The following is a 23,024-nucleotide window of genomic DNA, read 5'->3' as shown; positions in this document are numbered from 1 at the left end:
TCATTCACGCACCTCGTTCATCTCCGTATGGAGCGCATCTCTCTCTTTTTTTTTTGCCACGACATCCTCGGCGCGGGACTTCGTTAAGTCACGCGCTTGACTGAATGGTGAGTAACTGGAACTCTTGAGGCAGTCTAGCTGGATACCCTGCTTCAGCATCTGTTGCCTCCTTCTTCGTCTCCTTGCCTTTGCCGGCGTGTGCACAAACTGGGCTGACTTGGCCATCATCTTCATATCGCTCCATGCTCATGCGCGGGTCTCTACATACGCATGGCTCACACCCACAGGGAACTCCGTCTCGTTGCTAGGTTCTACCCTTCATCGCATACCCCCTCCTCTACTTTGTGCCTTCAAGCCATCTCTTCTGCGTCGCACCGCGAATCTCGGCGCCATGAGGTGGTACTCGTGGCTGATCGGGATAGCTCTGGTTGGATTGCTGGTTACGCGCGTCGCCCTCCCGTGGGCAGTCCGCTTTTTCTCCAGCTTCCGCTTCACTGCGTCCGAATTATCGCCTTTGCGCGTCCGCGGCTTGGAGTGGCGCATGAAAGGCCAGGCCAAGACGTCTCCCCCAACTCTTCGCATTGAACTCATCAATTGGTCGCTCGGGGGCCCAGCCGCGCCAGGGAAACTCTCCCTTAACGTCCAAGGCATCACGTACCGCAACCATAAGAAGCGCTCCGTCAACAATAGTGATGCGCCGCATTCGAAGAAAGTAGGCTCCAGTTAGCTAGTAGGCTAAAGGTGCTGACGCCGCAGAACAAGTTGCAGGTACCCTCTTGGGCCAAACCCGTCGTAGACTATCTCCTACATCTTCTCCTCCATCAGTGGATTACCGTCGCTGGCTTCCTCTCTGTTCACATCACCGACGTCCGGGTCATCCTCGAGAAACTCGACGACCTCGAAATTCGCATCAGCGATGGCCGACTTGCCTTTGGGCAAGACGTCTCCATTCCCCCCGCTCATCGACCACCTCTGCAGCCGGACGAGGACAATCCGCGGGAAGGGTCTCCAGCTTCCGACGAGGCGTCTGGGACACCGAGGGCACGGCGTCATGCGCCATCGCCTTCCCTCTCACAGATGTCCAAAGCCGTATGGTCTCACGCTATCGGCAATGCCATCGGCAGGATGGCCTTTTCCCTCCGCGTGCATGACGTTGCCGTCCTGCTCCCACGATCGTCGTCAGTGACAGCCGAAAGGCCCTCTGAGGGACCACATACGCCTTTCGCCTCTTTAAACTCGGTCCTAAGGAATAGGAAGAGGAAGAGCAAAGTCGACAGCACCACCACTCGGCGAGTACCGCCAGGCTATGAGCGCATCGTATGTCTGGACAGCCCTTCTCATGTTTTGTTATCACTGGGCATCGGACCCGCTACTCAAGTCTTCGACAAGGACAATCTGCGAGTCGATGTGCGACTAGGCAATGCCCAGCTTGGTGTCGGAGGGTTGGAGAAGGTCATCGCCATCAACAAGGCCCACCGAAAGCTGAAGAACTCTTCGAGCCAAGGGCCTTCACGCCTGTGGGCAGAAGGCTCAGCTGCCCGGGTGAGTGACGGCGATTTTTCAAAGTGCTGATGAGAAGCGCGTTGTTCGTGCGCTCGAGTACGTTACAGTGTCCTGTGAGAAAGGCTCTGCGTTTCATGTCCTCCCGCTGCAGCAGCTTGACATACCTTCCACTTCATCCGCTGCATCGGAAGCGAGCGAAACGAGCCCTCCCGGACACACATTGGCACTGGAGGTCTCGTCACTGTCTATGCGCCTCGGCGCTACTCACTCGGGCATGGATCCTCGCCTCGGGAATATCTTCGGTACCAGCCAGAAAAAGAGCTCGCGCGTCCACGGCATTACTGCGTCGCTCTCGTGGTCGGCCGTCGGACTGCAGTGCATGGGTCCTGGCGAGGCTGTCGGCGACCAATCTCAGCTGTTCGCCATCCGCAGGGCTGACTTTGATGTCCTCACCACCTGGGCACCGGAAGGATTCGAACGTCGCGAAGCTTTGTTCAGCGACGATCCAGAGCTCTCCATCGTTATCGCTCGCGGTTGTGTGGCGTCGCTGGATCTGGCTAGTGACCTGCAGCTCACAAGCGAGCTGGCTCGTTCATGGATTGACACTCATCCCGTTGTCTCCAGGGCTGCGCTGCCACCGTCCGCTCCGCGGACGCACTGGCCCAAGCCACCCCGTGTCCGGCTCTTCGTCGACCTTGGACGCATGTCCATGATGATTGCAAACAGCGCGGCCGAGGACTCTGCTACCATCAGCCTCACCTCCGAAGGCATTTCGCTGGGTGTCACTGCTAACATTGATGATCATGGTGCGACGTCATCACAAACTGATGAGCCGGTGTCTCCTTCCTCCGGTGACGACGCCTCCAGCACGTCAACCCAGGCCTTGGACGAGGAGCGTCCCACATTCGGGATGGTCGGCGACGGCTTCGTCACCATCGAGCCCATTAGTCTTCACATCTCACTCGGCACGCAGAGCGAGAATACGTACAAGCTCGCCAAGATTGGCCGTGTTCAGACCAAGGTCATTGGGCACATTTCGGGCACATTCCGCACATTGGAATGCGGTCTGGATGACTATCGACTTCTACCCAACACGCTTGTGACAGACGTCGAGGTACTCATTGATGAAGGCGTGAAATTTCAGGTTTGGCATCCAGATGTGATCAAGGCTATTACCGATTTGGCGAAGCTCAAGCCTGCCTCTTCCTTGCAGACTCACAAGCCACGCAGGGACTTGTTGGACGTCCTCCCCGGCGGCTTGTCCGTACGGCTCGCACTCGGGGCCGCAAGCATCTTCATCGGGCATCAAGACGTTCACCCTCTCTCCACGTCCCTTCTCGCACGTGGTATTTGGCTGCAGACTGCTGTCGTCATCGACTACGCTCGCTTCCGGACGATGAAGGCCAGTGGGAGCGCGCAGCACTTGAAAAATCTGAAGATGCGTGACCGACTGAAGCTGTTCAAGGACGTTACTGCCTCGGCATTTGACCACACCCACAAGCTCAAGCACCGAGGCGCCCAAGCGGCGCTATTCTCTCTCTTGCTTCGTGAAACGGCGATGAAAACGGTCTTCAACGGCGAGATTTTCGTCGAGAACGGCGGTACGGACCGTTGCATGCCAGCTTCCCCGGCCCGCGCTCCTCTACCTGAGCCCGCCGACCCGGAATTTGTTGCTTGGGGCTGGAGTGGGAGCCGTCGTCGCGAGAAGGCGCCGCGCGAGCTTCATTTAAGCCATGCTCCGAGGACGTATCTATCTCCATCCCATCTCCTTTATGTCCCGCACCTCCACTTCACTGCTAAGGTACACCAACCTGTTCCGCACGAACCGTCGCATATCCAGGTGTATGGTCGCGTGGAGTTGGTACACATCGAGAACAACATCTCCGACCTTTATTGCGCTCTCCTTGCTGTTCATACTGTTGCGACGATTACGAAAGCGCTCAAACGTTCTGGACTGGCTCCTACCTCCGGACCAAGCACTGGTGGACCAGTATCGTCGCCTGTCCTCAAATCCAGGATTCCTATCACTATTGGATTAGCCATTCACAAGGTGTGGGTCCACTTCCACTTCCCTTTACAGGAGCAAGCCTTCCTTGCCCTCGAAAATGTAGGTGTAGAGCGTGATTTGGAGAGGCGAACGATCGCCAAATCCGACTACGTCGTGCTTTACATTCCCAGCGATACACAGCCAGGCATGTGGGATGAGCTGGGTCGCATCAAGCGCCTCACGATGGCGATAGATGTCTCACATGCGGTGAAGCTTAACGCAATTGCGTTCCGCATCCGCATCCCTTACGCTTTCATTTTCTCACAACTCATTTTCAACATCAATATGACGATCAAGACGGTCAAACTCCTACTCAGCAACCTGCGATCTCACACCTTTTCGCTGTACAAGAAACCCGTTTCGGAGTCTCCAAAGAAGTTGCCCCACATCAATATCCAGGTCGACCTGGTTCACTTTGAAGCGCGAGACCATCCTGTGGAGAACAAGCTCAACCTTGCCAATCGCGTGGGCCTCCATGAACAGAAGACTCGCCTTGACCTGGACGAGCTTTTCGAGCAGAAATTGGCGATAATGGCGGAGGACGAGGATTCCTTTACCCCCACCAATCTCTCAAGGTCTCAGTCTGTCACGGATGAGGAGGCCCGCTACCGCCTCGACTGGCACAACTCGCGCAACTGGGTCCGCCGGATAAGGCGAGCAAAGGCTGAACAGAGGCGCCGCGAAGAGTCAACGCAAAGGAGATTGCTCATCTCGCCAAGCAAGCTGCCAATCCCAGTCCTGCCGCTCGAGCAAACGGTACCTCTCTTCCGCTTCGCCTTCGTTGGCGTCAATGTCACTTTGGCCGCGCCCGACAAGTCGCGTGCCCAGTTGATCAAGTACATGGGTGATGTGTCCGCGCCATTCAAGGACGATGTTGAATTCTCCCTCATGGTCCCGTTCGACCTGTCGTGGACTATGATGGAAGCCAAGGTTCAGCTCCGCGACTACCCACTCCCTCTACTGCGAATTCTACCCGGGCCGAACAAGACCCCAGGGTGGGATGTTACTACGCTTTTCATCATTGCCGAGGAGTTGTCGGACGACGACTCGACCATGTTCTTTCCCATAGAGGTCGTACCTGGTCAATGTGGCCATGAAGCGGCCGATCCTCTCACTGTCAACATCGGCAAAGCCATCATGCCGACTAAGACATACGCAAGGCCAATGATCAAGGTCCGTTCTCACGAGGCAACGAGAATCACTTGGTGCAACTCGTACAAGCCCGGTATGTCGGACCTCACCCGCATATTTGAGACCCTCAGTAACCCTCCTCTGGATCCGTCTTCGAAGCCTGGGTTCTGGGACAAGCTTCGCCTGGCCTTTCACTGGCGCGTAATCATCGACTTTGCCGGCACGGTGCGCTGGTACATCAAGGGGAGTCAGAACCCTTACTCAATTACCGGGTTTGGAGCAGGATTCGCTCTCGTCTGGCGTCGAAACGTTTGCATCGAGATCGGCCAGCCCAACGCTGAGAATGAGCTCGTCCAGGTAATGGCTGACGAGTTATTGGTTAGCATACCAGAGTACGTCGGCGACAACGATTGGCAGCTGACCATAGTCTCAACGAGCTTCAAGACCAAGCCGCACTTGGCGTTTCGGACGATCAGCCGGAGATGGACGAGGACGAGGCCGACAGAAGGCTCATAGAGAGACGCAGTACGAAGCCATGCGCAAGATTCCTCAACGGCGTGCGCTTCGGTTTAGGCTTCGTATTCGAGAGGACGTGTCGCCCTTGGTCGTGCGACAAATGTGGCAACACCCTCAATTTGCTACATCGCCAATGTCGTATCTTTGACTTCAGACCCCACAACACAGTCGTTCTCAAACACCCAAAGGTTGCGGAGCGGCTTAGGGAGGAGTGCGGTCATGAGGTCGATTCGTACGAGGGCTTCCGGTCGGACTACATCCACTTCTCTGTCTCCCTTGTGGCTCCACGGGAGGCTGGCGGTGTCGAGCCGACCACCAAGGACTCTGCGGCTGCAACGCACAGCAGTATTCACATGAACCCGAAGGCCTTTGCTCACTTCTTCAACTGGTGGAGGTACGTGACCGAAACGCAATGCTTGCTCACTGCAGCCTGTTCCGAAGCAAAATCCCGTCTCCTATCCGTCAGGGTAGAGCGTTCCCCGACACCCCACCGTCTTCAAGCAAGTTCGGCGCGTCCCTGGCGACGATAAAGTACAGATGCGACATCGCACCCATTTACGTGTCGCACATGTACAGCGTCTCATCGGAGGAGATGTGGTCAAAGGGTCTCGCGCAGAGCCTAGGCCTCAAGCTCCGGTCAGGTCGATTCCGCCTTGATGGCCATCAGCGCCAGCAAGAACAGCGCCAGTACAGCGAAGCGCTGAAAGGAGTCAAGATCGTAACGCATAAACCCTTTTACGCCTGTGATCTCCTCTTGGACGATATCACCTTCAAAGGTATGGTGGCCGATTTCAACGAGGCGCACATCTCCAGTGATAACCCCGCGTTGGACCGCACCTTCCCTCACGCTTCGGATCTCTCAGACGACGGCAAGGTATGGTACAACTACTTCGATTTCATCGACGCCGATCAGAAGCCGTTCGACCGCAATCCTCGGATGCAGATCGTGCACATGGGCGACTGTCCCCATGTTTTCCTCTCTCGTCGTGTCAAGGTGTTGCCAACAAAGCCAAACGATGAGGGCCTCAACTTGCCGCCCGGGAAAGAGGCGTCCAAGTTCGGTCACGAGAAAACTCACATCTGCTATCTGGGCGCCGCTCTTGACGTTGGTCCGATGCAGTCGCAGATCGCTCAGGAGCGAGTAGTATGTCTGTTGGAGACTCTCGACAGCCCAACAGAAGAGGAGAAGGGCAAGGTATGTTTCATGTAAGATGATTGGCGCTGACGTGTAGGATCCCCAGCGCGTCGCTGCTCTTCACCACCGGATTGATATACTGAAGCACCACATCGATGAGCTGGCGCACACTGAGACACGTCACATGGACAATTCGACACTGGGCCTTCCGGATGCAGCCAATGATGGCAAGGATGACGGCAAGGGCGAGACCATCTTCGACAACACTGTTCACATTCACAACCCCCGTCTGTTCTTCAACAACGAGAGCCGCAACGTGTTCTATAAATACCTTTACGCCAGAACAAATCGCAAGCGTGAGGAGTACACCAGCTCGTATGCGTGAGTCCAACAGAGCACACACTGGCGTGTCTAACACCAGCGCTTTGAGAGCTATCCGTGATGGCGTGAACCAGCGGCGGCTGCGGGCAGCCAACGGTTTGAATCGGGACGATGTGCTTGACCAACTCCCTGCAGACGAAGTCGCCGAGCTGCTCCGCACGATGGAAAAATGGGCAGATGGCGGCCTACCGGCTCGCTTCAAGATCGACGATGACTTCCTGGCACATCAGGGCACCTTGGAGTTGCCCGAGCGAGGTCTTCCCGCCGACTGCGCAGTCCATCCCAAGTGGCGTGTTTTGGTGCTCAAACCGCAGATTGCGCTTCGATCCACTGCTGACCCGGCCGCTGTCGTCCTGGTCACCTTGGAGGAGATGGCCATGAAAGGCTACGTCATCATTGACTCCAAAGCCGCCGATTCAGTGGTGAGCGAGGTTCTCTCGCGCTCATTTGCTGCCTGCAAGGGCCTCCAGGTGTTTTATCCAACAGCTGAGACCATGGAGAGGTCCATCAAGGGAGCGCCAAATTACAGGGAGATGGACTTCGTTCCCCTGGAGATCTTCCTCGACGCCAAGAGCGAGGCGACGGACTACGACCGCATCATCCTCAGATCGGACATGGCCATCACCTGGGACGAGTTCAATCATCTCCGCGCCCCCCGAGGCCTCGAGTGGCCGGATGCGGTCAACGAATTTGGTGACTCTATTGAGCATCTGCGTCTCCATCAGAACATGACGTCGGTCTGCATGCCGACGCTCATCGCTTCGGCCAATCCTGATCACTGGACAGCCCTCTACTACATCATCACCGATCTGTTGATGTACAATCTCCCAGAGAAGCGGTCGAGAAAGCAGAAGGTCGACGGCTTCCTACTCAAGTTCGACCGCCGTGACCGAGATCCGCAGCAGCTGTTGTGGAACCTTTTTGTCGTCCAACAGCATATGCGTGGCTTGGCGGAGCTGCAGCGTGGTTATCAGGCCAATCTTCAAAGGCTAACACCGGAGGGCAAGCGCGAACTGTTCAACATTCGCGCCGACCTTCTTCAGGAGTATGAGACGCTCAACACGGTTTTCGACGTCATCAATCTGAATAGGTCTTACGAGGAGGCGCGAGACGCACTGCAGACTAAAAGCCGCATCGACGTGCGCCTCGGGAATATCGCCTGGCACATGATCAAGGACGATGGCAATCCGCTGGTCAAGCTCAATATGAAGCACGCTGTGTTCGCGATGGATCACAACCAAGATGGTTCTATGGATATGGCGACAGCCGTCGCTGACCTCGAGGCCCTCAATAGCAATACGGACGCTCTATTCCACGAGGTGTTGACGAAGAGCTCAAAGGAACTGGGCAGAAAGAAGATGGTGGGTTCCTGGGGTGCTAATTTATTCACACTAGCACTCTAGCTGCTTTGTTTCGGCCTCCTTCTCAACACTCCCCGAGGTTGGCGGAATCAGCATCATCAAGGAGATGGCGGCGTATCTGCACCCAGTGCGGTTTCGCTTGGAGCAGAAAGTTGGAGTGGCCGTCATGGACTACATCTTCAACGACAAAACCAAACCGCGGAAGGGTGGTAGTGGCACTCATCATGACAAAGTCAAGCCTGAGAAGACAAAGTCATCTGAGAAGGCAAAGCAGTCTGAGAAACCGAAGAAGTCGGAAAAGGGAAAGCATCCCGCTCCCGTCGCCACTGCTCGTCGCTCCACAGACAGCCTGCCTCTGCCGCGAAATCAGTCGCAAATGACTGTGGCCTCGGCACACTCCGCTGCCAGTATTGTCCCCCAAGCGGATATAACCAAGTCGGACATGGACATGGACGCTGAGGAAATGCGCCGCCGCGCTTCTCAAAACCACACCTTCATGAGCATCATGATCGGATCAACGTCTCTGGTCTTGGACTACAAGGTAGGCCCTACCGTACACTCCAGTGCTAACTAAAGCGCGATGAGACGAGAAAGAAACACGGTTTTGTCGTTCCAGAGGTGGCGGACTTCAAGCTCACCACACCCGAGCTCACTTACAAAGACGAGGTGTGGAGCGGCAAGGATTGCCTCAAGGCCATTATGCGCGATCTCATCCGTTCAGCCTGGTCCCAGAAGGGCGACCTAGTGTCGCAAGTGATGAAGAAGTCGTCGGTGTTCCGCTCCAAAAAACACCTTCGTCACATTGCTGGGCTCAGCACTGAGGTTGACAGGTATGGCCAGCCCAAGTCGCCATTACGCTTCAGCGTCCAACCCTCTACCCCGCTGGACATGGATGATTTCGAGCCATTAAATGATGGAAGCTCGTACTCGGGCACGGCAACCACCGCTTCAAACATGACAGCCTCGACCGAGGACACGATAACCCCCCGCAACGTGCGAAATATGGCGGAAAGCACGATCACTCCGCGCACCGGATCGAGACGAGGGTCGCTCGGCACCCCGAATGGAAATGGCAGCGGCAACGGCAACGGCAACGCTGACGGGGGAGATGCGGACGACGAGGGTGACGCAGCGCCAAAGAGCAGGCGTACAGGATTGTTTGGGCGTTTACGCAAGCAAAGTAAAGGGGAGGAAGAGAGAGTGAGTCCAAGCCGTGTGTTTCAGCTGACGATAGGCGATAGTGACACCCCAACCGCGCACGAGGCTCGGCTCTGTCAGTGAAGGAGGATACTTGCCGCGAATGTCGCAGACGCCGCCGTCGCAACGCACTGCGTCGACAGAGTACAACGGCGGAGCAAGTTTGCGCTCATCGAGGTCAGCTCAGTCTCCCTCATCGCGCCTTGCGCCGGAGGTGGTGCGGCGACAGGTCAGTAACGGAGATTAGCAGCAGGTTGTAGCTATATTTGCATCTAAGGTCACATTGATGGGCCGCAATATTTAGAGGCGCGAGGGGGTGGCAACGGAGCCGCCGTCGATCGGGACAATGGTGCCGGTGACCCACTCACCGCCCCGGCCTGAAAGCCACAGGCATGCGGCTCCTACGTCCTCGGGCGTGCCGATGCGCTTGGATGGGAGCACACCGGCGATCTGCTGCTCAGCAGCGTCGAGAGTCGCCTTCATCATCTTGGAGCGGAAAGGCCCAAGGGCGAGGGCGTTGACGGTCACGTTGCCTGGCACCTGAGTGGCAAGGTGGCGGGTCAGCTGGTGCAGCGCGGCCTTGGACGACGAGTACGCGTATGTCTCCATGGCAGGGACAGTGAGACCGTTGATCGAGCCAATCTTGGGTTAGTTACATGGGAGGAAATGCGAGCGGTGCCTCCGCGGGCGGGTGCAGGACCGCAGGAGGCTGAAGACCTCCAGATGCTGCCACTAGAGACTCACGTTGATAACACGCCCGACACCGTCGCGGTCCGCACCCTTCTTGATCATGGGGAGCAATGCCTGAGTGAGGGTAAACACGCGAGACACGTTGAGAGTGAAGAGCTTGGTAAACGCAGCGTCGGGGTACTCGGCGAGGGGTGCTCCCCAGGTGGCGCCCGAGTTGTTGACGAGAACGTTAAGGACTTCCTCACGCTGTCCGATCTCCTTGGCGAGACGGATGCACTCGTCGTACTTGCTCAGGTCGCCGGCGATGGCAATGCACTTGCCGGGGCCTTTGGCCGTGAGCTCGGAGGCGGTCGCTTCGCACGCCTTGGCATCGCGCGAGGAGATGTAGACCTTGGCACCGTTGGCGACATAGGTTGAGGCGATCTTGAGTAAGCGAGGCAAACAAGGAGAGGGGGGATGGCGAGAAGAGCAGCTTGATTAGATCCAGCTTCACACAAGGAAAGAGGGCGCTGTTTGTAAAAACGCCCCGTTGAGCATGTTCACGAAACGATCCTCAGATGATCACATGCAGCAAGGTGATCATGACTTGCTGACCTGATGTGACAACTCACCATCTCGCCCACACCGCGCCCACCCCCGGTGACGAGGATGACCTTGTCCTTGACGTTGAAGAGCGAAGAAGCGTCCATTGTGTTCTTGGAGAGTGGGATATGGCAGAAGAGCTGTCGTTGCTCGCTGCTTGATAAAGAGCTGCGCTGTGCCCCACCTGAAATGTTGAAGCCTCGGTAAGGTTGCCGGCCCGGCCCAAAGGTCGGCCCACGGATACAGGAAACTCCATCTCTCGAAGCGGATAGCCGGAAGCGGCCCTTCTCCGCACTTGATGGCGGCAATGCCCACCCACTGCTGCACGCGAGGCTCACGAGGGTCTAGCGTGACGGTCTCCGCAGAGCATGTGGCAGTCACGAGATCTGCAGAAAGGGAAGACGAGAATGCCGGCATTTGAACTACAGGGTCGCTGCAGTACAGGGCTTTTGACATTATCAAGTGTAGCGGACCCGCCTGCCGCCTGCTGTGCCATTCCCAATGTCATTACGAAGGAGGTGGCAAGTGATGAGGTCACGGCGATTGAACTCTTCATCAACAATCAGTCCCCTCTGCATTCGCTCGTGGCTCGCTGCGCGCTCGCCGCCCCACCCCCGGAGTCCCGAAGTCCCGCACCGCAGCGCTGACCGAAGCAGGCTATAAGAAGATGGCTAGACGCACAGGGCTAATTTCGCTTCACTCATCTTACTCGTCTCTCTGATATCAGACTCTGGCATCAACCTCTTGTGGACGTACCCCATCCACATCCACCGACAACCGCTACTTCTCTTCCACTCCTCCACTGTAAAGCCCAATGTGCCGCCGCGCCGTGTGCCCCAACGATGGCAAACCCACCTGGTGGGGCTGTGGTGAGTCCATTACTGCTCAACTCGATTTGACTCCAGGCAACCACATCGAGCAGGCGCTCGCCGGTGTGCCCGAGGACGAGCGCTGTCAATGCCCCCACGAGCCAGTTGAGGGAAACCCATCCATGAAGGAGGTCAGGAAGCGCCCCGAGGTATCCGCATAGGCCTCGATTCCAACCTTGATTGCCTGCATCCTTTCGGATGCAGGCTCGCCCTCCGCTTTTCTCACATAAAAACAAACACATATAAGATATGTCATTGATTATCTCGCGAGCAAAGGCAGCTTCACCGGAGTCCTGTTCTCTTCGGACATGGAGGGGCCGCGGTGCCCACCGCTTGTTGAATTGTTGGAAGATGGCTATGAAACACAAGGTTCTTGGGTCCTCGGCACGTCGGCATCTCTGCACCTCGGAATCGGAATTGAGACGTCATGATGCGTTGAACGCGACCGCGTGGAAATCACGTGACCTTCGAGTCCACCCACTGGCATGTCGCGCGCCGCGCCGCGTCGACCGTCCTCACTCGCCAGTAGCCCGCCCTCCTACCTCCGCCCTCGGCGCTCCTCCCTCCCATCTCGTCCGAGTGGCAGTTCTCGCCATGAACTCGCCGGCGCCGCTCAGCGCCCTCGCCGATCCTATGGCGCTGGCCCGCCTCCAGATCCTCCTAGTCCCCGTGCACCGCGACCATGATGGGGCCGAGCCACTCCTGGAATCAGTGTATGAGCACTGGTCTAAGCTCTTCCGGAAACATCAAACTCTACGCGGCGACGAGATTGTGTACGGTGCTCAAGGCTCGCAGGCGCATCGGCGTGGCGTACCCGAGTCTCCACGCTCTCGATTCCTTCCCTCCTCACCTGGTGCTTCCATCTCACGCGCAGCTGGCGCGAGTACCGTTCAGCTCGCCTTTCCCTCCCACGCCCCAGCCAAGCATCTCTACGCCCTCAGCCTTCTGCGCATGTCGGCGTTTCCTCTCGTCGTCATCGGCATTGGTGTCGATGATGCTGTGGAAGGCTTCACGGTCGGCACCGAGACGCCCAAAGAAGATAGGGCGTCCGCAACACAGGCGTGGACCCAGACTTTCGCCCAGACGCTGAATGACATTATGCCTGCGACGTCTGCGTTCCCGCTCGTTAGGCGACTAGTTCTTGTGCCCTCCCAGGTTCCCACATCTGACCGGCGTATCGCCGCGAGCGGCACTCCTCGCGTATCAGGCATCAACACACCACGAACGTCTGTCGCCGGCGGCGCCTCGCCCAGCTCCAGCTTCATTCGCTATGCACCCGCTGAGGGCGGAGACAGCTGGGCCTCAAAGTTGTTGGGAGAGGTCATCGGTGACGTCTATGGCGAACTCGGCGAACTGGTGAGTTGGCACCACGACATACAACTAAATTCAGGCCGCATCCCTCGAGTCACCGGCTGGCATGAAAACGCTGTCGGGAACGCTCCTCCCGTCTTTGTCCACTCTTCCAGAACAAAATGTGACCCCGCGCTCCTCTATACAGTCTCCGCCGCCTGGGCCGGCAACCCCGGAACATACCCGTCGGTCTTCAGGAATGGTCAGGACCAACTCATTGCCGCTTGTCCCATCAATCTCCAGGCAGCCTGTACGAACTCTCACGCCCGGCGGTCGCCCCACATCTGTACAAGGCCCATCGGCGCCTCCCATTCAGTCAAGCGTTATATCTCCAGCGGCACCTTCTCCGACGACCTCGATCTCGTCAAACCCATTCAAGCGAACTTCAATGCTCTCTTCGCCCTTCAATCGAGCATCCTCGGCAGGTTCTCCTGCTGCCACTAAGGAGAGCAAGGACGCATTGGGCATTGCACGTTACACCTCGGCCCCCTTGACGGGCATCGCCGGCGGTCGCCTTCTCAAGCTTCTTGGTGATATGTATATTCTCACCGGCAAGTACAGCGACGCCATCAAGTGTTATGATGAAGGAGCAGAAAAGTCCCGCGGCGTCGGTGACGTGCTTTGGGAGGCGTTGGCTCGCGAAGGACGAGCTGTCGCCGGGATAGGCGAGGCTTGGGAGGGCAGGGACGGTTCTGTACGTGAAGCTTCGCACACAGCTGACTCTAGACGCACTCAACGCCATTTCCCTCCTCGCCAATTCCAGTCGAAATATTGTCTCACTACCTTTCCGCATTGGCATGTCTTTCGCGCGCTCCCCTTCCGTTCCCGCCGAGCTCCACAATTCTCTCCCCTTCCCCTCAGCGAGATTCGCTATCCCTCCCACCCACAACCTCACTCTCTCCCACTATAGTTGGCACTGGAGAGGGGCTTCTCGCCTATCTGTACAGTTCGCTGTGCATTCGCATCAGCCACTTCGTATTAACCATCTTCGCCGCTGGCGGGTGGGGCTCTATCGCCGTCTCATCCCTCATTGCCCACGCCCTCCCCCGCTCATTCCCGCCACCGGTAGAAGATGGCAACCCTCGGCGCATCCGTACGCGTCGCTTAGCATTGGCACAACTAGCCGCCGAGTCGCAACTAGCCCGCCACACCCTTCTGGGTCACGCCGAGGCCGGTATTGCGTCCTTCCGGAAGGCGATGGCCAAGCCGGAGCAGCTGGCAGTCTACGTCGAGGTCGTCCGCATCGCAAGATGGCTTGATATGGAGCGCAAAGAGGCCGCAGCGACGAGGGAAGTTCTCAAGCTTGTGGGTGCGATCGTCGTTGAAGGTCGAGAACAACATCGTCGGCTCCTGTCGCAGGCGGCAGCGAGAGCCCATGGCACAGACTTTTCTCGGATGGAAGGTGCGATGGGGTATGGCATGGGCGTGCCGGTCTCTGCAGTCGTTGCGCGACGGAAGGAGGCGTCCGCCGGTAACCCTGGGATTACAGAGCTCATCGAGCGCATCTGCGCCGTTCTTGGCATTGATATTCTCGCGTTTGGTAACGCTCACCGGGACGATCAAGTTTCTAAACAAGGAGACACGGCCGACGAACCACACTTTGGATGGCCTGACCTCCAGGTCGAGGTTATCAAGGAAGCTATCACCATCGCAGAGTCATTGCCAGGTGGGTCGCGATTGCTGCAGGTCTTTTGCGCTGCCGCTCACTTCCAGATCAACTCAGCGTCGTACGTCTCTGTCTCTCGGCGCTACGCTCGTTGCATCCGCACCTAAGCCAGGCAAACCAGGCGCAGCTTTCCAAGCTTTACGTACAGGCCATCTCGACCTTGCGCAGACGCGCCATCGAGGTGGGCCCCCTACCTTGGTGGGTCCCTGGTCGTATGGTTCTCAGTGTCGAGATTGCTGCCTTAACCTCCAACAAAGTGCCCATTGAGCATGCACGCGCGGAGATGGAGCAGGTGGAGCAAAAGCAAGGCTCTAAGGACCCATTCCTTTACAATCCGCGTCTCAAAGCTGTGGAACAGGGCAAGACGCTGCTTGTTGCCAACGAGCAGGTCGACGTCTTCGTCACACTCCGGAATCCGTTTGCTTTCGACCTGGAGATCCAGGATCTGTCTCTTCTGTGAGTTACATGATGCAGTCACTCGCTGACGCGTACAGGACCACGGGTTCGCCATTCATGACCAATCCCTTGCCCCTTATCCTTCCCTCCTCATCGGTCCAGACGGTCCGCATCACAGGCATCGCGCCTGCGCCGGGGGCCCTGCAAATACGTGGCGTCAATATCCGCCTTGCAGACGGCGCGTCGGCCGAATTTCTCGTCCCCGTCGCGGAAGCTTCGGGGAAGAATAGTGACAGCAAACGCCGGAGCGCAGCGCTCGTAGATCTTGCGAAGGTCAAGAGGCAAGGACTGGAGGCCCGCAAGTCGGTCGTCCCCGGCGCGGACGTTCCACCAGCTCTCCCCGTCCTTGACGATCGTCGGTGGCTCGAGTGCAACGTTGTTGAGGACCAACCCCTGCTCTGGATCAAGAACACGTCGCTTAATCATGGCACAGTCATGCTCTACGACGGCGAAACGTCGGTGATCCGCCTTACTGTCGAGAACAGCTCAGCTCACCCAGTTGACTTTGTCAAGTTGTCCTTTGAGGACTCAGTGTCGCGTGAAGCCCAGTTCCTGCTCGCCGATGGGGAGCAAACGCCGCAGCAGGCATACGAGCTCGACTACAGTATCTCCAAGCAACCTGTGTTCACTTGGGACAGCACGTCTCCCCTCTTGATTCCCCCCGGGGGTAGAGCGACACTCTCTGTGCGGGTGCTGGGCAAGGTCGGATGGTGAGACCCGCTTTAGCACATGCAAATGCTGACCAGCAGCACGGACGGAACAATTCACATCGATTACGGTTTCGTCAATCGCGCTGAGACGTCAAACACTTTCTTCACGCGCCGGCTGTCCTACCCGGTATTGTTTACTGTGTACCGCACGCTCGAATGCTTTGCGCTCGACCTCGAGAGCATGCGAAATGATTCACAGGCTGAGGCGCGCCAGCGCCTGGCCAACGGCACCACACCCCGATCAACCGCATTCGCTACCTCAAGCGACGAGGAACTTAAACGCGCCCTCGCACGCGGCGACGAGCGCAGTGTTCTCTTCTGCATCAACGTCCGCAACGTGTTCAGTGTCCCGTTCGAGGTGGCGCTGGCTTCGGCGGAGGGTGAGGGCAGGTCTGTAGTGACGCGCCTTGTACCACCAGGCGCGACAGAGCGCCTTGTACTCCCAATTCAGCGGCAGGCGCTGAGTGCCAAACAGCGCGCACAGGCCATCCCCTCTGCTGGGCGTCAATATGTTGTCGACAAACAGAAGAAGACGAGCGATGAGCTTGCCCTGGAGCGCGAGACATTCTGGTACCGTGAGCGCCTTCTAGATATGGTCAACATCAGCTGGCGCGAGCCGAGCTCGCTCCGTGCCGGCGTTCTGTCCCTGCGCGAGCAGCCGTTCTCAATCTCCCAGCTTGACGCGCTGAGACTCAGCGAGGTTGCCGTTACCCTCGCTGTCTCTCCACGAGACGCCCAAGGGCCCAAAGCGATGGACTTTGTTGACCTCCAAGTTACTGTCACGAATCATCTCGGTGAGCCTTCCCCGTTTCCTCGTCTGACTTTATTCAGAACGCACTTTGCGCCCGTACGTCCGCCTCGAAGCGTTGCCGACTTCCTCAAATGACGCGTCATGGTCAGTGCCGGCTCCGCCACCTGCTCCTCGCCGCTTCAGTAGCTTGCCGGCGACTCCCATGCCGCTGCCCAAGACAGTTGCGTTCGACGGCGTCCTGGCCGCAACGCTTCCTGCGCTCGCACCCGGCGACAGCGCAAGCCACATTGTCGGGGCCATCTTATTGGCATCGGGCTCGTATACTTTCCGTGCTGCGGCCGAGGAAGTTTCCCAGACTGTTACGGCTGCGCCGCCCAACGTGTGTTTCTCCCCCTCGATCACTGTGCGCGTCCCTTGATCTCCCCGTTCAAAGGTCGTGTAAACATACCCTGCATGCACACCCCCCTGTAACACTGCCCCGTACAAAAGACGAGCAGCTACGTGGCCGCGATAAGTTTGCTTTTATAGTCCGCCAGACGACTGTGAAGTGCGCCGAAGTTGACAAGTGTTGAGTCCGGAAGATAGGATCCGTTGCTGACGACGAGGACGCGCATGTTCTCGTGGTACTCCAGGTCGGTGAGAAGCTTGGGCGTAATAAGGAAGTACTGGCCTGCGTTGTCGCCGCCTGCGCAGGTCACCTGCACCATCTGATTGTGCACACTCCGCTCCGCGCGCGCGTCCATGCCTTGGTTGATCTCGTCCACGAGCGAAAACGGTGTGCGAGCCATCTCAGACAGAGACATGAGATACGTTACAGTAGCCAGGGAGCGTTCCTGATCAATTAGCAGCTGGTCACCCCCATGAACATACTCCTCCAGACTGGCGACTAGCAGTGAGAACCTCAAGGTCTTGCCCGTCGCGGTAGCTAACCAGAATCTCGATGCCCCATTCTGCGTAGTTGCCCTGCACGCGGTTCACGCGCACTTCGCCCGTGCAGCCGATGCGCTCGAACGCCGCTGAAAACTTGGCACTCGTTTCCTGCACCAGACTGTCGAGAGCCGGATTGAAGCGAGATAGGATCGATGAAACCGCACTCCGAAGAGTCTCATACTCGGCCTCCGCTCGAGCGACGTCTTGCTCCTTGGCTTCCAGCTACCATGTCAGCTCACGTCACCGGGCAAGTCCCACCTCCTGTTTCAGGCGATTGTATCGCTCGATCGTGTTGCCGTCGACGTTGAGGGACAGGTCGAGTTGTGCTTGGATGTCTGAGGCCGCGGCCTGAGCATCTTCCAACGTGGTGTTTGATCTCTCTCCATCAGCGAAGCCAATACAGCGCACACTCACCGTCGTTTTCTGAGCCTCGGCCCTGTACTCCTCGGGAACTTGATCGAGAACCTGGGTCACCCTCCTGAGTTGTTCTTGCTGGCGCTCCTTGGCACGTTGTTGAGCCTTCATGTCTGGAGATTAGGGCAATAAATTACGCTGGCTCACGTCCATCATACTCCTCGCCCATCTCCGAGATCTTGCCCTCGCGCTTGTTGGAAACCTCCTCAATAGCCTGCACATTAGAAGCCGCTTGGCACTGCGCTAGGAAGCCCTGGTCAAAGGTTCCGCAGATCTCTGCCATGTCGCTCGCAAATTTCTGAGTAAATCAGCGCGAGCACTGCCATTCCACGCACCATGTAATTTCTCCACGCCTCCAAAGCGCTCGTGGCGTGTGTCTCAATCCTGTCGCGCAAACTCTTGCGTTGGGCCTCGGCAGTTGGTCTGGCGAGGAGATCGTTTAGACGCTTCTTCGCGCGCTCTGTAGCGTCAGCAGGCATCCGCTGTGATGCGCACCTAGCTCCTGCCGAGCCAAGTCTGCCTTATTGAGCTCCCTCCGCAGCCTTTGGATATCGGCGTCAGCTTCTGCCTGATGGTTAGTTCTTCTGCAATGTCACTACACACTTGTGCGTCCTTAAAAGCTTGGACTTTCGAATTTGATTGCTCAAGTTCTAACTTCACTTTCGCCTGGGGCTGTTCCAGGGCACGCTGGCGACGTCGGAGGTCTGCCATTTCATCGGCTATCCGCTTGACAGCTTCTTGATCCACTGAGTGTGAGCTCACAACTTGCCTCGGGGCGCACCGGTCATGCCAAGGAACGAGTTCTGGCCCCTGTCCAGAGCGTTTGTGGTGATCTGCATGTCACGCCTGCCGTACCGCGACTGCAGTGCGCGGCTGAAGTGCGTTGAAGAGAACCATGTGAGAATGTTTGCACGAACCAGTCGCTCGGGGCTTAGCTGGTTGTGAGGCTTCAAGGTGATGCCCTACGGTCAGATGCGTTAACCTCATTCACGCACAATGCGGTCCAATTGGCCTACTTGACACAGGAATGTGCGCATGGCGGGCTCGGCCTCGATGAAGTCTACAGCGAAGCCGTCTAGACCCAAGTCGGCTACCTGTGAGGTGGTTAGAGAAGCTAGGAATGTAGCACGCACCTGTTCCGGGGGAACATGAGGCGGACCTGGGTTCGCTGCTTCGATGGTTGCAAGATTCAGCCTGACATTGGAGCCATTCGGCGTGCGCATTCTGTTCAGCTTGAGAAGCGTAGCGTAATCTTCCTGATTTTGACAGACGAAGGTCTGGGTTAGTAGGCGGCAGCAGAGACGTTTCTCACTTTGCGAGTGGGTCCCATCATACTGTTCTCGATAAGCCGCGCGTAACGCTTATCCGGAACGTTGAGGGAAATGACAGGAGGGTAGAGGACCGGTTCACGAAGCCTATCTTGATTGCTCTCAATCCACTTGACAGCAAACTCAATGGAAGGATCGCTGCGGAACACTTCCCTCCGACGTTGAGCTTCGACATTGATGTTATCGGCCTCGCTGGCGGGTCAGTACACATGTTCAGATGGTACTCACTCCTGACTGAGACGATTCATGTTGATGTTGATCTCACTCAGCTCAGCACGGATACGTTCCAGCTCTGTGCCTAGATTCTGCCTCTGGGCTTCGGCAGCTCGCTTGTCGCTCCCGGCCTTTTGCTACGAAGTAAGCTGATGGGTTTCAGTGCAGCTCACCTGCGCCTTGACTCTAAGATCTAGCTGGGCTCGAATAGCCTCCTTGTCCGAGTCTGGGCTGGCCAGAATTTCCTGCTGTTTGCGGATGTGGGTCTCTGCGCTCTTGATCTGCTCGCGAATCTTCCTCGCGTTTTCGTTGACAGCGTCGAGCTGGGAGACAAACTCATCTGCTTGACGCAGCTGCACATAGTCAGTGACATTTCAAACTTTCGCTCACTGCTGTGCGGTGTGAGCGGGAGGCGCGCTCAGATTCCACGTCCACTCTCCTCAAGTCATCTTGATTTCGGTCATGATTGCGCTTGGCCTTCGCCTCCTTCCCAACCTGTGCGCTACTGTCAGCTACAGACTGTGCCCGATGCGCACTCTTGAAGTTCACGAAGGGGTGCCTGCTTTTCGTGTAGCCGCTTCATCTTCTCCTTAACCTTCACTGCAGCCTTCTTGTGCTGCTGAGCTTGGGCGCTGAAGACCCTCCAGCGTGCGGCTTCCACTTCCACTGCAGCAATGTGAAGCTTACAGATCAGCACTGCGTTGCACCATATCACCCACCTGCTTCTTCAACTCCTGTTGGCGCTCGTAGTTGCGGACATCCGGCTCTAGCTCGTCCACTTGCCGGCGAAGAGTGTCGCGCTTTTGGGTCTTTGATGTGAGAGACTTGTGTCAGCGAGAGTCGCGGCAGACATCGCACTGTTTCAACTTCCTTAGCCGCCATGCCGTTCGCAACGAGGTCGTCGTGCCACTGCGACAGATTTGGGTCACCCGCCGCGCGCATCGTCTCCTTCAGAACTGTTACCGGGTTCATCTTGGCGAAGTCTGCTACTTTATCCTGCGGGAGGAAAGAGCTGACAGTCAGCATCATCATTCACCTCTGAGGCGTACCAGAGGTTGTCAGCTTGAACCCCAAAGCTCTGGATCAAATTCTGAATGGCCTTGCGCGTGGACGGCTTCCTGTTAAGCATCCACTCCGACTTGTCCGAGTCACGCCCAAATCTGCGCCAGACAATGGGATTGCCACTGCGTCGACGACCCTTGAGCTCGATCTCGACCGTAGCCACCTCGGTACCCTGCTTAACGTATGAGCGCACATCGTGCGCTCGTCCCATCACCTGCCGTTAATTGTGCCGGTGTCGGGCTTTCATCCCCCATTGTGGATAGCGCAGACACACCTTGGGGTGGAAACCAAGACCGATGGCGATGGCGGCGGCAATGGAGCTCTTGCCTGTCCCATTGGGACCAAGGATCATGTTGAGATGGGGACCTGGGCGGAACTCTACATTGTCGTAGGTCATGAAGCCAGTGATCTTCACGCGCACAATGGAGCCGGCGATATACCTGGAGTCAGCTGGCTGAGGGTCGGTGATGGTCCCTCACCCGTCTTCGCCGCGTTCTAGCGCTGGGCGATAAGCCTGCAGTACGACAGCCTTCTCTTCTTCGCTGACAGGCTCCTCGTCGCTGTCAGGAACAATTGCGCGCTCCTGGCCTTTGGCATGGCTTAACATTGGTGACGGCGACCGATCGTCGTTCACGGTGGCAATGGCCGCCCTCCGCTTCACTGGCGAGTGTCCCTCGACCTCCTCATCATCAGAGACCTCTTGAACGCGCCTCTTGGTGCGACGAGGAGCCATATTAAGGGAGGATGTAGGAGAATACAGAAGATCGACGTGGGCGAGATGATGAGAAGAGTGGTTGTGTGGTGAGGGTGGAGTGGTTGAGGTCACCGAGCTTCACGAAGCGTGCTTTCCCCTGAACCCGGCATGTCTCACAATAACAACCCGCGACGCGAATCAGGCACAAAAGCGATTTGCCACGTGTCGAATCAGGAGGCCGAGGCTTAAATCACAGAATGATGTGTCATCTATCGATATTGTCGCTAAGCTTTTCGTTAACCCCGACCTGCTGGACTTCCCGATCGGGAAGGTGCGGTCTTGCCACCTGGCTGGCTGGAGGGGTCGTTGGATGGACGACGAGACTCGGCAGCGCTTCCCTTCAACCAGCAACCTCAAAATGGTGAGCACCCCGCTTGCAACCGCGAGGGCGTAGCTAACGTCAACAGGAGTCCAGCAAGACCCCCGTCAAGCTCGCACGTGTCCTCAAGGTGCGTCGCTTCACCGTGACCCCGTCTCTCGCGCCGATGGGGAAAGGATGTGGATGGAGTAGAGAGGGGAGGGGGTGGACCTGCGCAGGACGCTGCGCGCAGCGGACGAGAAGGCTGGAGCATGCGGGTGCGCTTCGGAGTGTTCGTTGTCGCGGATGCGCAGTGTCGTGCGGACGTGCAAAGATTGCGCGCGCAGGGGTGCGGAGGAGCTCGGTGCGACACTAGGCGCAAGCGCTTGAAACCACACCGACCCCGAATCTCGCGCGCTCGTACGCGTATGAGCGAAACGATCTATACGCGAGCGGGGTGCAAAGAAGAGTTAGATGTGGGGGTCTGGCGAGAGACTGGGTCACTGTCCAGCTGGGAGTGAATGCTGACCTCATGCTTGTTTGGCCTCGATTTTCTTCGCACGCGCTATATCCCCCCACCTCCCCTTCCTATTACTCGCATCCCGACTGCTCTCCGCTGCATCATTCGCGCACTCGACTACAAATCGAATTTTGCGTTTCCCCTGCAGGTCCTCGGCCGCACTGGCTCGCGTGGTGGTGTCACCCAGGTTCGCGTCGAGTTCATGGACGACACTTCGCGCTCCATCATCCGCAACGTCAAGGGCCCCGTCCGTGTCAACGACATCCTCGCCCTCCTCGAGTCGGAGCGTGAGGCCCGGTGAGTAATCGGCAACAGCGGTCTCCAGTAATTGTTACTGATATTCAGCCGCCTCCGTTAAACATCCGGGATGGTTGTAGAGGAGTGTACAGCGTGGTAGTCTCTCTCGCCCCACGGGGCTATGCGATCCGGCATTCATATCATAGCGATGTGTGCGTTTAGCGAGCGCCTAGGTCCTTGGTCTGGGATGAGATCGAGCGTTCCGCGTTATGACAGTTGCTTCCGGTGTGAACGTCAGGCGAACGACTGTCGTCTCCGAGCAACCTTGAGCTGAATTTGAGCGTTGACACTCTCACTATGTCTGGCGATGTGCAGATGGCGTCCCCTGAGCCGCCAACTGCTCTCAAGGCATGGGCTCCCCCGCACGAGCTCCCACGTCAGCAGATGCTGCCTGACCGTGAGAGGACAGCGCCACACGAACTGATACAGGCCTTACGACGTCAACGGACATTGCCCACGCGCTTGGCAAGGAGTCGGATCCCACGCGGTAAGCTCCTCGAGTGGCGGGGCTGACGGGAGCATGGGTATCTTCCTGTGTCTCATTGACGGTGCGATGCTGAGGAGTAGTAGTAGTCTTACGACAGAACGCCCCCACCTGCACCCCTCTCTCCAGGCCCTCCACGCACACCGCGCGCGAGCCCATGGACGCCCTGCTCCCGATCCCACGCGAGAGCCGTCAGGTCAGAGGTTAGAGTGGACAGCGTGGAAGCTCTCGCCCGAGGAGGAGGCGCGGCGGGCAGCGTGGCTTCCCCATCCATGAGGCAGCCTAACGCTCTAACGTCACAGGTGATAAGGACGCAAGCTCGACTCGACAGCGCGACTCAACCAGACCAGTCTTGACTCGACTCGGCATATGCCGGCAT

The 23,024-nt window shown here is 57.5% G+C and overlaps 7 protein-coding genes across 7 annotated transcripts; 5 read left to right on the top strand and 2 right to left on the bottom strand.

Moving 5' to 3' along the window:
- Positions 1-391: 391 nt before the first annotated feature.
- COLE_00410 (uncharacterized protein) lies at positions 392-9,518 on the top strand (the record flags this gene model as incomplete). Its single annotated transcript, XM_018421528.2, has 10 exons — positions 392-712; positions 757-1,542; positions 1,580-5,073; positions 5,109-5,591; positions 5,627-6,392; positions 6,430-6,713; positions 6,754-8,074; positions 8,109-8,615; positions 8,651-9,274; positions 9,309-9,518. 10 exons carry the CDS (start codon positions 392-394, stop codon positions 9,516-9,518), a joined length of 8,796 nt encoding a protein of 2,931 aa, XP_018276386.2.
- A 53-nt stretch (positions 9,519-9,571) lies between these two features.
- COLE_00409 (uncharacterized protein) lies at positions 9,572-10,650 on the bottom strand (the record flags this gene model as incomplete). The annotated part of the gene is made up of 3 exons (XM_018420965.2): positions 9,572-9,913; positions 10,016-10,384; positions 10,573-10,650. 3 exons carry the CDS (start codon positions 10,648-10,650, stop codon positions 9,572-9,574), a joined length of 789 nt encoding a protein of 262 aa, XP_018276385.1.
- A 707-nt stretch (positions 10,651-11,357) lies between these two features.
- COLE_00408 (uncharacterized protein) lies at positions 11,358-11,573 on the top strand (the record flags this gene model as incomplete). Its single annotated transcript, XM_018426921.2, has 2 exons — positions 11,358-11,412; positions 11,449-11,573. The coding sequence occupies 2 exons, from the start codon at positions 11,358-11,360 to the stop codon at positions 11,571-11,573; spliced, it is 180 nt and encodes a 59-aa protein (XP_018276384.1).
- Positions 11,574-12,006: 433 nt separating this feature from the next.
- COLE_00407 (uncharacterized protein) lies at positions 12,007-16,763 on the top strand (the record flags this gene model as incomplete). Its single annotated transcript, XM_018420964.2, has 7 exons — positions 12,007-12,768; positions 12,803-13,456; positions 13,489-14,428; positions 14,476-14,884; positions 14,923-15,594; positions 15,634-16,388; positions 16,426-16,763. The coding sequence occupies 7 exons, from the start codon at positions 12,007-12,009 to the stop codon at positions 16,761-16,763; spliced, it is 4,530 nt and encodes a 1,509-aa protein (XP_018276383.1).
- Positions 16,764-16,842: 79 nt separating this feature from the next.
- COLE_00406 (uncharacterized protein) lies at positions 16,843-21,025 on the bottom strand (the record flags this gene model as incomplete). Its single annotated transcript, XM_018424123.2, has 21 exons — positions 16,843-17,178; positions 17,216-17,497; positions 17,534-17,653; positions 17,690-17,802; positions 17,837-17,987; positions 18,025-18,149; positions 18,185-18,257; positions 18,293-18,435; positions 18,471-18,651; positions 18,685-18,783; positions 18,823-18,966; positions 19,002-19,209; positions 19,246-19,367; positions 19,404-19,583; positions 19,621-19,732; positions 19,767-19,912; positions 19,950-20,054; positions 20,089-20,242; positions 20,280-20,506; positions 20,567-20,732; positions 20,772-21,025. 21 exons carry the CDS (start codon positions 21,023-21,025, stop codon positions 16,843-16,845), a joined length of 3,441 nt encoding a protein of 1,146 aa, XP_018276382.1.
- Positions 21,026-21,865: 840 nt separating this feature from the next.
- On the top strand, positions 21,866-22,165 carry COLE_00405 (40S ribosomal eS28 domain-containing protein; the record flags this gene model as incomplete). The annotated part of the gene is made up of 1 exon (XM_018424122.2): positions 21,866-22,165. One exon carries the CDS (start codon positions 21,866-21,868, stop codon positions 22,163-22,165), a length of 300 nt encoding a protein of 99 aa, XP_018276381.2.
- A 293-nt stretch (positions 22,166-22,458) lies between these two features.
- Positions 22,459-22,921, top strand: COLE_00404 (uncharacterized protein; the record flags this gene model as incomplete). The annotated part of the gene is made up of 4 exons (XM_018426920.2): positions 22,459-22,558; positions 22,591-22,648; positions 22,681-22,709; positions 22,746-22,921. 4 exons carry the CDS (start codon positions 22,459-22,461, stop codon positions 22,919-22,921), a joined length of 363 nt encoding a protein of 120 aa, XP_018276380.1.
- Between the last annotated feature and the right edge of the window lie 103 nt (positions 22,922-23,024).

The sequence above is a fragment of the Cutaneotrichosporon oleaginosum genome (assembly GCF_008065305.1).
Source record: "Cutaneotrichosporon oleaginosum strain ATCC 20508 chromosome Unknown ATCC20508_contig01, whole genome shotgun sequence".
In the NCBI taxonomy this organism is placed as follows: Eukaryota; Fungi; Basidiomycota; class Tremellomycetes; order Trichosporonales; family Trichosporonaceae; genus Cutaneotrichosporon; species Cutaneotrichosporon oleaginosum.
This window is presented reverse-complemented; position numbering and strand designations above follow the sequence as displayed.